The 15,121-nt window shown below is 36.9% G+C and overlaps 2 protein-coding genes across 3 annotated transcripts in view; both read right to left on the reverse strand.

Moving 5' to 3' along the window:
- Positions 1-478: 478 nt before the first annotated feature.
- Positions 479-2,333, reverse strand: Med6 (mediator complex subunit 6). The gene is made up of 5 exons (XM_076428085.1): positions 2,177-2,333; positions 1,924-2,083; positions 1,671-1,845; positions 861-1,107; positions 479-779 (listed from the first exon to the last, which is right to left on the reverse strand). Exons 1-5 carry the CDS (start codon positions 2,202-2,204, stop codon positions 700-702), a joined length of 690 nt encoding a protein of 229 aa, XP_076284200.1. The 5' UTR covers positions 2,205-2,333; the 3' UTR covers positions 479-699.
- Positions 2,334-6,043: 3,710 nt separating this feature from the next.
- The window catches only part of LOC143210875 (neurotrimin), a 230,709-nt gene continuing 221,631 nt past the window's right edge, over positions 6,044-15,121 (reverse strand). For both annotated transcript variants that reach the window (XM_076428114.1, XM_076428115.1), the window contains exon 8: positions 6,044-11,267. In XM_076428114.1, the coding sequence (XP_076284229.1) occupies positions 11,017-11,267 (251 nt within the window). In that variant the 3' untranslated portion in view covers positions 6,044-11,016. The remainder of the gene's footprint in view (positions 11,268-15,121) is intronic.

Genomic DNA, 15,121 nt, shown 5'->3' on the forward strand with positions numbered 1-15,121 from the left:
AAAAAAAAGACTGAAATATTAACCTACTTTGACACATCATAACCCGTCCTCTCTGTGATTGTCCCATGCAAATTTTAAAGTGTAATAACATATTTTAATAGTTTATAAGTGTTCTCTAGTGCTGAAATGCTCGCACGATATTTTAAGATTCAAGGAAGCATCATGCATCGTATCCCATCCTATATGGAAAACAATATGAAAGTCTGTAATAGATCGCCTTTCATAATTTCGTTTAGGTAGCATTCAATTGCCTTTTGCAGATTACAATGAATATAAGTTCACCCTCGCTTCTCCAGTTTCGGTCATTAAAACGTAAAGGCAACTCACGGTGTCCAATATCAAAGTGCCCCACTTCAAAAAATCAAGAGAAACTGCAGAAAGAATTGAAGAAATCGAGGAAGAAGCAAATGAAACTAGATATACAGGAAGAAATCAGTGATCTCGATTGTCCATGGTGTAAGAAAAGATGACAATGAAGTGAAAAATAATTACCTGGCTTTTAATTCTACGTCGGTCATAATTCTTCGTCGCTATGTACATCGGTTTTTACAAAATCCGGCAGGAAGTATAATTAATTTAAACGGTTAAATGCTTATAACGCTGTCAAAACTAAAAAAATACTTAGTACCTGCTTAAACCTTAATCTTAAGCTTAAATCTTCTTAATATACATTATCTTATATTGTATCATACGTTTTCATTAATTAACTTTTTGCTTCTTTTCTGGCGGTGGTTTCATGTCTTTTTTCTCAACTTTCACTTCTTGTTTGATCTCTATCGCTGGAAATGGAAAAAGATATTTTATTTCCACAGTTGTTACTTGATTAAAGAAAATACTTTGGGTTTTTTGAAAAAACATACAAGATTCTATAGGTTGATGCACAGGCTTTGGAACAGGTAATGGAAATTTACGAGTAAGCTCGGCTAATAACATATCCACTCGTTGACGTTGGAACAGGGAGCTAGGTTCCTCGCGAACAGGAGTTTCTTTCTTTGCTGCTAAAGCTTTGCCATTTTTGAAGTCCCAATAGTATCCTTTACTAGGATGATATCGAGAACACGAGCTAGCTTCTTCGAAGGCAGATTGTAGATGGTGTACTGTGGACAACTGCAAAATATCGTTTGACAATTCAGAATTCATTTATTAACACATTCTGTGCCACTGTACCACTGATGGTCTACGTAAAAATATCCATTCAGGCTGCGTGTACACACTGACATATTAATTCAATGCATTAAAAATATATTTTATAACAAGTTTAAGACTGTAGAATATATTCCCACCAAAAGAATGAAGTATTATAAAAAATGCAGTATAGAACAAACCAAATGGCCTGAATGAAAAAGTAAGCAAAAACGTCTCAACATGGAACAAGTTAACCCTTGCCTTACGATTTATTTTATGGTTTCAGTGATTAGATTCTTTTTTGTAGTTCGTAATTTCCTAAAAAAAGAGAAAATTTAAATCTATTGTATATCCCTACATGTTCTTCAATAACTATATATTAACAAAACCAAACTAGAATTTCATCTCGGTTTAAAGGGAATTAATAATATACATATTTATTAGACTCTGTTCTGAATCTTCATCACGAGTCTGACACGATATTGTAGGGCAAGGGGTTGGACAACTTGATTAGTTGTTTATATTTATTAGTAAAGAAGAAATACCAATCTAGAGCTGACAACGGATGCCAAATCTGGTGCTTGGTATACGACACCAGCAATAATATAGTAGTCGGCCAGCGGTGCTGCTAACGTCGGAGAGTGTCGATGTTGCTTTCTAATTACATACAGAATAGGTTCTTGAACGTGTAGCAAAATATATTCCAGGCCTGTCATGTTTCTGAAATTTACCAAACAATTATTAGCTCTGCTAATTTGATGTACATTGCCTTCGAACTATAATGTAACAATTACTTACTGTAATTGGTCAGGGCTGGCACGTTGCATTTTAACAATTTCATTGTTACATGTTCGGTCATAAAAAGGATTACTTCTTTCCGAAAAGTAATCCATTATATTGTTTGGATTTAACACAGGAATCCACGCGCTATCATGCCAAGAAAGTCCCAAAGGATTCTCTGTAAAAATAAAGTGGAGGTTACATTTGGAAAAAACGACTAATTAAGTGAATAGAATTTTTATTATTGTAATTACAGTGTGCATGATATTACCTGTCACAGGAGGCCTGCCTGATAACATTTTCACTTCGAACAGTATTAGCACATGAAATATTTAAATGTTCGTTTTGTTTACGCGCTAATAAATACACGATCTATGAAAGAGGATGTGAGACAATGTGAGAGTAGAAGTAGAGAGCAGTAGAGAGCTCAGGTTCGGTGTTTCGGTGACTTCCTGCACAGACAGATCCATCTTAAGTCTGTGGCGCAGACTTAGTGCTTTATTGCTGATGTCGATAAAATTTATTGTCTAGCGAGTCACTACAATCGTCGATAGATGGCATCTGATGCAGTTGTCTATGTTCTATTCAAATAATTTTGATTTTCTATTTAAATTGAATTGTGTATTTATTATTATTTCTGATTTAGTTTCTGATTGTTTGTCAATTGTACTGACTTTCAGTATATATTGTTATATATATATTGTTTGTCAACTGACTTTTTTGTTATTCTACTTCTTTCGTAGATAATTTAGACGAGTACAGTGACCGTGAGAACGCCAGGCGTTCCCTCGGGTAGTAATTTGTTTCCTAGCTAGGTAGGGTCTTTTTGTACGTCATGTTTTTGTTTTTATTAATCAAAAATTTCATAGTTTGGAACACAATTATTAGAATCACTTTTTATCATTGAGATAATCGTTTGTATTTTAAAATTATATTTTGAATTGCTCAGAAACATTAGATTAGGTACCACGTACAAAAAGACGATGCGCGACGGATCGATTCTTTAGACATAGCAAAATTACTTAATTAATTAACCTTTGACGATTACTTTACATTTAGTAGAGTACTTTTTCATTATTTCAGAAGTTTGCTGTGTCGAAAGGGTCGTCCGAGAGTTTTCAAATATATTCATAAAGTATCAGAATAAATAAATTAATATAAATGAAGATCTTTATTAGAATCATTTCAGTCTCTTTTCATTCGACGATAAAATTCATTACCGTTTTCTCTAATTAAATATTCAATTTGTAAATTAACATTAAAAAATTCAAAGTAGAGCCATTTTTCAAAAATGCAAGAACATTAGCCCATATAAAATCTAACAGATTCTTTTAGTTAGGATTTTCAGGATATTAAGATTCCCTGTCCGTTGCACGAATCCTCTCACGTGCTCAGGTGCTACTCGGGAGGGTGAGAGCAACGGGCACATGGAATATTGTTTTTTAACCATATGTGTGGCGACTGACAATGGTTAGTGCATCGTGCACGACGTATTTTCCACTTGTGTGTGTGTGTTATTAGGCAGTGGAATTGCGTCGGTTGTTCAAACTAGATTCGGTAGCGCATATTCCTGTCGATCTGTGATATGCTACATGGATCTTCGTGGAATATGCGTGCGCGTAACTTTCTCAATTCATTAAGAATAATGTGCAGTATTCAGAATGACGCGTAATTTAATTCAATGTCAATTCAGATGTTCTTTCGATTTATTGATTTATTCCGCTATGATCACTGCCATTGTCAGTCGATTTCAGGAAAACTGGTACGTACCTTAGAGTGTGCTTGTGATTCGAATGTTAGGGTGTCGGAGGCGTCCCGGGACGTTCTCTCTAGGTGTTAGGATGTTGCACTCTGGCGTCTGTGTGGAGATCGTGTTGCGAATGTGTTGGAGAGCTTGTGTCTTTTGCCATTTTTTAAATATAGGGCTAGGTAGGTAGGTAGCTTACCTTCTTGGTGTGACTGTTTATTCTAAGTAGGTAGGGGCCAGGGCTGGCTACCGCTTTCTCTTTCGGATAGGCTGTGATTCGCGCGGTAGTCAGTCACTGGAAGAACTCGAAGTTTTGTCTCGAAGCTAAATCGAACGAGGCACGACGTTCGAATTGATGCTTCGTGCTCGATTCTTCCTGCTCGTATAGCTTTTCGCGGACGCGGACGCGAACGCGCGCGAATTAGGGTTTCGAAACGTTGCGCACCTGCTCGGTCGCACCAGCGGAACGAACGGCTCCTCTCGAAACTTGCGATTCGTTTTGGAAGTCGTCGACCGTTCTCGCTGCGAGCACGTTTAGGGTTTCAGATGTTTGGTGGACCGCCGAAGAAAAAGAAGAGGCTATATGCCGAAGTGGCTCCGGCAAACTGTCGCTGAAGAGGGCAACTACAATGGCCTTGCATCTTCGGATGCGAAGTCATTTCATTCATTTCTACCTTGTCACTGTACTTGTCTGTAGAAGTAGTACTAGTAGTAATAGTTGAAGTAGTTAGTTGTCTACATGGGCAGGCCTCGCCGCCCCAACGATCAGCGGAGATGGGCACGTCCGCGATTTGCAGTAGCGTTGCGAAACAACCATGCGTGTTGCATTAGTTTTTTTAAACAGAGATCAAAGTTACCGTTGCGAAGATACTCGCGATTTCTATTAACATCAATATAGATTGTTTAGAGTGTAGCGTTGCGAATGAAATAGTCGCGATTCCTATTACATTTAATTTTAATTCCTACTTGAGGCAATGTTTAAGATATTTCAATTTTATAAGAGTTTAAACTTCGCATAATTATTTTGCACAAAATGTAAAGTAGTTTTCGGATCTCTGTCCATTGAATTAGCGTTGCGCAGCAAAAGGATCGCGTTTGCGTTCGAGTTTTTCGACATTGTAGGAGCCCATGCTCCAGCTGCAACGAACCACTGAAAAAGTGATCCATGCAGTCGATACGGCTGCCGGGTGCAGTGTAGGCATTCGCGATTTCGAGTAGTGTTGCGAGACAATCATAATGATTTGTCAATCGGATTTCCTTAGTTACTGTCTTTGACAATGGCAAAGAGAGATAGTGAAGGAACCGGTCCTCTCCACCAGTACACTTTGCCATTTTTACTGCATGCCGCGAATTAATTAATAGACCGCGAAACACCATCTCTGTGCGAGAATTTATTGTCGCGATTGTTTTAGCGTCGCGAGAAATACCAACGCGTTGTATTAAGGCGGGAATAAAGTGGACGCGGTAGTTAACAGTTCAGATGTAGTGATAAGAGTCGCGACCTCGTATTAGAATAGATGACCTAACTTTGCAGAATCACTAGCGCACGGAACAGAGGACCATTAAATTTCTGAGATACCTCACGGATATCCAAATGTATTTGGATATTCCCTTACAGTTTTTGATACCGTTAAAATGTGGAGCATACGCCCACCGGACCACTACATCGAAAAGAAACGTATTGGTATGTTCTGAGGCCAGGTTGCCGTAAGCAGTTGGCGCAAAAGCACGGTGCACGTTGATACGTTTAACTCCCCGCGGTGTGGCATAACACACGATTCGTTTGCCGTTTCAGCAATGGAACTAGTGTTTACGCTGTCGTGCGCACGACAATGTCATGGTGACCATTAGCATCTAATGCGAGCCATGGTGTTGAGACGTGACTTACGATGGCGGAAATCTCTGTAGTTTACCTGAACGTAGCGACGTGTGCCTTTAGCTATTTAATGGTGTGTGAGCGCTAAATGCAGGGAACGTACCACTGCGTTTCACCAGCTTGTATATTTTTTGGACTAAACTCCACAACGTAGTGGTTCGATCGCGTTAGTAAGACATACACAATGTGTATGTAAATCGTCTCGAACGCCTCGTCGGCCCGCAAGGTGAAAGACGAGGTATCTTTACGTTTAGTGCAATAGTTTTGTCGATGAAATTTAGTGTTCTCTGCAATGCGAACCCTGCAAAAGTGGTCTCTGCAATGTCAGAATCTGTAATAATATTCGAGGTCGCGAAGTATAATCCCTTTCTTGCGTGTTCGGTTTCATGTAGACGTTTTCCAGTATGCAAGCGGTGGAAAATTCCGCCTTTTAGAGTTGCGATAAATGAATTGCCGCACTGCACCCTGACAAGACTGCTGTCGAAACACATTCTAAAAGAAATTAGGCGTTACGATTGTCTAACATTTATTGCCCAAGTATACGATAAAGTACATTGTATTTACAATGGAGGAGGACGTTGTGTGGTCACAAATGCAAAAACTAATACAACATTGTTTTACAGCTTAACGTATTTACATGTCCCTGAGGCTTAGTCTACTGTCGTCATACACACGCTATTATTGTACTGTACAATTTATCCTACGCGTTGAAAGCGATCATCTACGCCATACAGATTCGAGTATCACACTTTCATGTGTATATGTACACAATATATCGGTAGTCGTCGCGGACGCACCTAGGCAGCACTAAAGAGGATCGTCATGCTCGTTCAGATAATGCAAAATCTGCGTTATCTGGACGACAATGGTACCTTATATTTCTATAGGAAGTCTTGGTGTAGCCGTGTGGCCGGATTTGCGATATTCGCATTCAACGCCGACAGAAAAATCCAAGTTGATGTATGTAACAAGTAATCGGATTCAACGATCAGAATTTGCGTTCTCCCTGTTTTGTGAGATATCCACCCCTCTTGTGGCGAAATACCATGTCATACACTGGCTACCATGTTTACAGGCTCAGCTAACTATACTTAAACTCGATTATTCTTTCCTTCAAAGACTCAAACGAAGGCCGAGCGAAGTATAATCGCTCGTGGAGACATCATAACGTTCTTAATGAGACAGTAGACGAAAATATTAACGACAGACGATGGACTGCTGACGAATGTTAACGAATGGTAAATGTTCGCAATTGTTACGATTGTACAGTAGGACTTCGATTAACCAGATCCCGATTATCCGGGGTCTCAATCAACCGCGGTCTCGGTTATCGGAGATCTCGATTATCCAGTTTTTATTAATGTCATAATAAAAAAGAATAGACCATTTGGGAACTGTCAGGCAAAATTTTATTAACAATTCGTCTGGTAGTCTAATATAACTTTTTCTCGATGAGTGAATAACGCAGCAATACAAGTTTAAGTAATCTTGTGCAAACAAATGAAGTCTGGATTAGAAAATTAGCTTTTCTAACCAATTACTGCCAAAATAGATGAGTTGTTCTATATGTGAAGATATGTTATCGTATAATTCTGACTATCTTTAATTTAGAAGAAATATTATATTTCATATCTTTAAAATCAGAAGTATTACGTTCCACATCTTTAAATTCAGAAGAAGTATTATATTTCACGTCTCTAAATCCAGAAGAAATATTATATTTCAGAAGCAAATATTCGTCATCGTGTGAAATATCAAGATTGAATATAACTGATAAAAGTATATCCGTGTTATAAGGCGAGAGGTGAATATCCTCATCCATTTATGGCCTCGTCAAGTATACATTTTCATTCTGTTTCTGCAATCGATTACACACAGTAACATTCGTACATGGGGTACATTAAAATATTACCCGGATCGTCGTTGTGTACATTCCTATACACTATATAATTCGTTTTTTCTACTTTGGTTATTGTATTATCACTAGACTGCAGAAGTTTATATAAATATACAATTCCGTAGAGAGAGTTCGAAATTAAGCGATACTGAATGAAATTGAATTTCCTTCAGGAACAGTTTTAATAAAGTGAAACGTAGCAAACCTATACAAAAAAACGTTCGAATTTTGATAAATTTATTCGAGATTTATGTAGGTCGCAAATGTATTAAGTTCCACAGTCTAATTACTGCTAAATGTTAGAAGATTCATCGAAACTACCATAACTTCGTTAAAGAAATGAGATCACAGATCTTTTTACAAAATCATTACTTGTGTTCGTCGTGACAGCTTGTTGTGTCAGTATCAAACTAAACATACAAAATAATTTTAAATAAATAAGTAAGAGTAACTTCTTGTTTGTAACAATGTTCTGGATACATTATGTTAAAATGATAAAAGTTTATGTTTCAAGCTGACTTTAAGAACAATAAATTATTAATTAATCAGGAAATGCTTCCATACACGAAACGCTGTTGTCGAAATGATACTTTGTACAAGCATTTAATTAACTATTTCCTTTGTTTCTTCAATGAAATAGACTTCGAAAAATTTTTGCAAAACTTCATTCCAAACAAGACGTGATTACATTTTCAACAAGTATTCGCAACTTTGCATTTATACAATATTTACATATTTCACCTAAGCATTCATCTCGGTCCTCGTTAAGTAGAATATGACATCATATGTCAGCCACCTACTTTGAAACTACTGCATACTTCATAAATACGTACAGAACATAAACGTTAATTTTTCAAAGACGGAATTAGTGTTTTAGATGCTCGAATTTTTACAACGTAAGACAAATGAAATTTATTAAAGTGGAAATTTTTTTAGGCGCGCCGCGTACGCAATTGCTGGGCAGTGAATGAGTCTGATTCGCCACGCTCCGAGATGAAACTATAGAAGTTTTCATTTCGGTCGTGCTGTCTTATGCGCACAGTATTTGTTTTATTTATTTAAGCTACTTCATTACTGACAATTATTGCTTAGAAAGCAAAATGTGATCGATTTTCTGAACAAAATGATAATGTTTCTCCTATGATTGCAGTTACACATGAATTAAAATGTATAAAATAAGTGTCTTTTAGCTTCCATCATATTCGTTGTGAACTAAATGTTGAAACGTATAGAATGGAGATATACCTATATTTGTTTATATTACATTGGACAATTGATGTTTTAGGTTCTAATGAATACTTTCTCAGTATTCGAAAAGAAACGAACCATTTCGGAAGAGAAAATCTTATGCACAACTGTCTGACATCACATAAACTCCATTCGTTACATAATGATATAAAAAATATTATAAAGCGATGTTATAGTACATGTACGTTAGGTGTAAGTAATATTTACAAGGGGAAATACTTTTTTCTCGCAGTCACTATTCGTGACAGAAATTTTGCTTCCTTTCGAACCTGTGATTTCAACAATGTCACAATTATTTTTATGAACGACTGAGTAGAAAAATTCACACTGGATCGAAAATTACGAAATCATAAAATATTATAAATTTAAATGAATTTACTTTCTTTTTATATTGGCAGGTTTACTAGAGCGAAACAGGTAACTTACAATATCGATGTGAATCTACTTATTTCATATGAATTTGTTCACTGGCTTTTTGTTATGAACATTGCAATTCGATTAATCTATTTCGAAAGTGTGATTAAATAAATGACTCGTGAATATGTATGAGAATTGATCGTGAAAAGCAATACAAAAGAAATCTGTCAGAAGTCAAATTGATCGGCTACACTTTCTAAAAACTTTTTCCTTCTACATAGTTTAGTTTATATACGATAATACTCGCCAAATTTTAAAAGAACATCCAATTAATTGACTATAAATAACCAATCCTTTCAACAATTGTGCATTTCCTTATGTTTCATAATAACCAGCTTTCTCTACCAAAAATAAGATAAACAGCATGAATTGAAATAGTTCGCATTTCAATTTAATTTCTCTCCTCTCTTTACGCGTATGCATACACTGGCCACTATCTTACCGCTACTATTTTATGTTCCGTGAAATTTCATTTGGCTTCTCAGTTTGGCTTCTAACAAACAGTCCGAATGAAAATTACTTTCTGGACCAGCGTCAAATTCATACAAAAATTCCAACAATACGTAAACTACATATACGCTCACAGTCGAGGTAACGATCTGGCGTACAGTAGCATACAAACGAGGAATAATAATTGTGGAACGCTTTATTCAATTTTTCAACATCCATGAAATAAATTTCCATTTATATCCCGTTCTCGTAAATCAGTCTACAAAACTTTGAATTTACATAAACTGTGGCGAACAATTCGCGAAAATTCGTTTCCTTTAAAGAGGTACCGTAGTGTAACAGATCCGAAAGGATCGATCCTTTTTGCATGTATCGAAAGTACAGCATTTGAAAAATATGCTTCCAGAGTTTTGTAATCGCGTGCGAGAAATTTAGTATGATGCGTTTAAACGCGTTTTTCTCGAAATCGTGTTTCTGCAAATGATTCCCACGATATCTTAGTTAGCAGAGGTCTAGGCAACGTATGGCACGCGAGCCGAAGACGACTCTTCACCCCACTCCTGAGTCCTCACTACTAAACTCCTGTGGAGTGCAGGAGGAGGTAGGGAGATTAGTGTATGTATAAGAATAAGGTTAACGTTCATAATTGGTACAGAATTTGATCAAAAAATTTGCAAAAAGGCTTGAAGAATCTGTTACACCGGACTACCGTCTTAAAGGAATCAATTTTTCATAGAAGACATTCTTTTATGTACACTGAGTGATGAAATTACTACATAGAGTTACCACGGTCTGAGAAATTGATTTTCAACGTAACAGATAATATCGCTTGCAGATGTACATTTCCAATTTACAGTTCTTTCCAGTTTCATTGAAAATGCATTATTTCATTTGCAATAATTTGATCACCCGCAGAAAAACTGTATACGCAAACGAAACTTTGTAAGAACAAAAGGTACATGTCCGACTGTTTCGCGTTTCACTGCTTGACGTTACGAGATCAAGCTTGGCGCTTAATGCTTCATCGTAACACCACGGAATCCCTAATTGCTTGGTACGCCTGGCGATTGGTTAGGCTAGTTTCGTGTACCCAGGAAGAAGCTTTCGGCTTATCCTCGATTTAAAATAGTCCTCATCCGTGGTTCCCGGGAATTCCATCGTGTTCGAAGATGGAACTCGCGGCAGAGTCGCTAGATTAAGACTTGTGTCCTCACTCTACCTTCCCCTTCTACGACGCTACTCCCCCACGCTTACTCCCGGTCACGTGACGCGTTTCGTCTCTGTCGTGCATGTGTCACAATGTCACGTGACTAATTCGGTACTGGCAGTGACAGAGGGTAACTTTCCCCCCCTCAATTCGTAATCCCTCCCTTCATCTGGCGACTCTGACTCGCGGACGTATCAACCCCGAATTTCGCCGAGACGTGGATCAAACAGTTTTTAGCATAATCGCGCTCACAGAGGTACTTATGCCACCTACGTCGACAAACCGGCGAGGATCGCCGTGATCGCGGTGATGCCGAGATTCGCGAACAAATGTCGGTGGAACGGCGACGAGGCTGTCGCCGATTGAAAATCAATCTGCTCGTCATCGCCGTCGAGACCTTTCAGCATCGGTTCGTCCTTCATGCCAGCTGTCTTTCTTTCATGACTGTGATCGATCTTCCAAGCTTTCTTCGAGTCCCGCCTCGTGCTGGGCCTACGTGTTGTCGGCGGCCGATCGATCTCTGAAAAATAACGGTTTCGTGCGTTAGAAAAGCGATATCAAGATTGAATTGCTGCCCCCCCTTCGCAAAAGGTTTTAAAACTCTTCGCGAACAGATTTTTTTCCGATCAGAACTACTTATTTTATTTCGTTTTTCCTATTAGACATTTATCGTAGAAATTCCGATGTCTAATCGATCCGTGAGATCGCCTTGAAAAAATGCAGATGAAAAATTGTGAATTTATATATTTTACAGCTCTTTTTAATATACCACCATACAGCTTGGATTTTTGTGTAGGAGTTACAAGTAGTTTACTTAGCGACGTGCAAAACATGTTTTGAAAAAACCGCAATTGATCGGAAGAGTACCGAGAAAATACTATTTTTAAACATTTTCAATACAGGCTCGCATAAAAAAATTGTAAACAACAGCTTTCGACCGATTGCAATTTCCTCCAAATATTATTTGCAAAAATATTTTTTGGAACGATTTAATAACGTCGAGGATTTTAAAGAGTGTGTGGAAAAAATTGAAATCTATAAAGCGAAAAATAATGAAAAATTTGAAGGTCGCACAAAATAAAGGTGGCATTGTACGTTAATAATAATACAAGGCAAAATACGTGACGTGTTTTGTATGAACATAGTTTTGTCGCAGCTGCAAAGGACGAAAAAGATACACTTTTTATTGATCTGTTTATATGTCTTATAGTTTTATCGCGTGTAGGTTGCTGTATTAATTACATTGCGAATTCGTAAATGGTTTTACGTGGATATTGAAGTAGTAGGTTTAGTAGTAGTAGTACGCGAAGATTGTAGATAAAGAATACTTTTGGATTCATTCGGACAACTAAAAATGGAGCAGAAAATCTCATTGTGAGCACAGTTTTCAATGCAGGTACGTAATAGTTTGGCAAAACCAGTGACTGTGGCAGTGGTACTCAATATGATGCAGTTGTCGTTTTTGTGCACTTCAGTATAAAACACCATGGCACGCAGTGTACCACTGACGGAGCCAATCGTTTTGCCAAACTATTTCGTTTCTGTATTGGAAATAAAATGTGATTTGTAACTTCTGTCGGCGCCATGTAGGCCAAAAGTTCGCTGTGTAGAGCGGTGTAATTCAATTTTCTTCTGCATTTTTGCTCTTTTCAAAATAAATTGAAAAATATTCACAAATATTGACTCGTTCTTGGCACTTTAGGAAGCGTGTTTTATTTCACTGTGTGATCGTTGCTCTCAAATTTTTTAAATGTTTACTTTGCTTACGATGTAAGATAATCTTATAATCCTTTGTTTTGTTCAAGAAATGCGCATTCTTTACAAATTAGTAAATTCCATTACAAAGATAGTACAAAACACTCATTCGAAGTTTGTACAGAGTGAAAAGATGTGGTACAGGGGAATGTTAATGATTTACTTGGAATTCATTTAACATATTTTTCTAGTCATTTATTACATATGTATAAAAGGAAAGAATGTTAAAGGTTTATATTATATCATTTTAATTCGAAGATGTATTTATAATGATTAAATTTTTATAGTTAAAGTTGTGTTATATTAAATAGTTTTTCAACAGTAAGTAACGGAGATTGGTTTTTAATACGATTGAAATGTTAGTAGTAATATTTCTGTTAAATTTCTACAGTGGATTCCTTTATCGTACAGAACGCACAAAAATTCCAAACATAGATCGATGACTTTATGGGTTATCAGTTTCCCATAAATTCACCGTTCCATACGTCGCACTGTAAGTTCATCAATGTTAGTTTAGCGCGCCATTACGCTGCTATCATTAGTCCCGATGCAAGATTGAACTTCGTCCGAGTTAAGAACCCAAAGGAAAATAAAACTGAACAAAGAAAAATCACTCTCCGCAAAAGAAAGCTTCTTCTCGTTGGACACGGTTTCGTTGTTTAGTCCTTATTTTATGTGTCTAACTAAAACTAATTTCAGTCCTCGATCATTGAGTCATCGTTCTTCCATATTTAAACTTTAATTTGGTAGAGGTATATAAAACTAGATAAATTAATAGTAAATAGTAATTTAGTATCTACTATTTATATTTATAAAACCACATAAATTGTAGTTAGAAACTATGAATATATCGAAAAGAATCAAAATTCGAGTAAAAATTATATTCCTCATTAACTGCTCATTCTTTCTTTTTAACAAAAGCTGTGAGAACCTTCCCACCGTTATTCTTTGTTCTTTATTGTTCCGAGTTCTTTATACTTCCACAGGCGAAATTTATTATAACTCTAATGATTCTTACAAATTGTAGATATGTAGTTCGAATACGCATAATGGGATCAGGTATTAAAACCTAATTATCTATATTGTTTATTTAATACGTACGAAATACGTTGCATAGAAAAAAAATCAGTCTTTTTATTCATGAACGACAATTGTCTGATAAAACGGCTTTAATACCAACAATGAACCGCATGGAAGACCTACATCGTAGATGATGATGTTATTCGAGGTGAATTCGAAGCAGATCAATATATTTAACAACACGTGTAACGTCCCGAACACCACAATTCTCGAATGAATTTCGCAGGCTCGTAAATTCCGTTTATGATGTGGTTGCATTTATGGACTGAGATGTTTAGCTTATGAAATTAATGATAAGTACACTGCGGATTTTTACATAGTTATAGGGTACAATGTGTGTATGTATATGCTTTACCATGTGTGTAGGGTAAACTGTACAATGATTGGCACCCTAAGCCAAAATCGTAGTAAAAATCTTTTTATCTTCTTCCGAAATGTTTCAACGAGCTTAACTTTCTATTATTATAAGCTAATAGAGATTTTTCAGCAAAATCAAACAGTTTCACGAGTCATAAATCTTTTATTATAAAATATATTCAGTGAGTAACAATCGTAATAGTGCAGTCATTGGCACAGTAAGAAGTAAACGTTAAACAGGTTATTTGTTTTATAATTAAACATATACGCACTTATTACATCCGTAGTACAGTCCGAAATTAAGTTATAAAGACAGCATTGCTAACAGTCATAAGTGGAACTCTGTTATGAAAACTTACAACGTTGCTTTGAAATATTAATAAGAAGCAATATAAAACGATTTTCTATACCAGGAATTCTTAATATTTGCCGTTCAAATCAAAAGTGCTAATAACTACTGCAATTCCAGCAATAGTACAGTTTACCCTATGCATCTAATATTTTCACTTTTCCATGGAAAGTGACAGTGTATAATAGACAGTGCAATAGGTTCGATTGATAATGTGTGAAATTCGAGTTTACTCTCGTTTCCTTAAACTGCATTCGATAATTCTTCATTTTTCGGGAAGTCTATAACTAGCAAGCGGTTCAGAAGGTTCCGAAACGAAGAATACTTTTAATCTTGCTCCTGCTGAAGTTCGAGCAAGAATCAATAGGGCTGGACATTTCCTTCAATTGCGTTCGATAGTTCTTCGTTTTTTGAAAAATCTATAACCAGTAGGGTAGATTTTCGGATTCCTGACCCCACCCGAGTACTACCGGACCCAATTTCGTTCGTATCCAAGTATCATTAATTTTCGGGTCCCGACCTGACCCGAGTCATCAAAAGCCCACGCGAGGCTCGGGTACCCGAATTGTTCGATAATGAATAATTTCTAAAAGTTGACAACTCACTCGAACGACGAATGAACGAACCCGCTGTCTTCGGTTATAAAGGTCAAATTCGAAGAGGTAGAAGCGCGCAAACAGCAGTCGTTTCCGAAACGAAGGATCCTTTCAACCTTGCCCCTGCCGAAATTCGAGCAGGAATCAATAGGGCCGGAGTTTCACACCCGAGAATCGCACAGGATATTTGGCCCTGTGAATGTAACGGCTAGTTGTGGGCCGGGATGGTAACATATT

Source organism: Lasioglossum baleicum, chromosome 7 (genome assembly GCF_051020765.1).
Source record: "Lasioglossum baleicum chromosome 7, iyLasBale1, whole genome shotgun sequence".
In the NCBI taxonomy this organism is placed as follows: Eukaryota; Metazoa; Arthropoda; class Insecta; order Hymenoptera; family Halictidae; genus Lasioglossum; species Lasioglossum baleicum.

What these genes read in the sequence shown, in the direction of transcription:
- Med6 (XM_076428085.1), bottom strand. Translation starts at nt 2,204, where the DNA reads ATGTTATCAGGCAGGCCTCCTGTGACAG. An exon ending in AGGCAGGCCTCCTGTGACAG is followed by an intron (nt 2,084 to 2,176) that starts GTAATATCATGC and finishes TTATTTTTACAG; the next exon opens with AGAATCCTTTGGGACTTTCT. An exon ending in CCGTTGTCAGCTCTAGATTG is followed by an intron (nt 1,108 to 1,670) that starts GTATTTCTTCTT and finishes GATATTTTGCAG; the next exon opens with TTGTCCACAGTACACCATCT.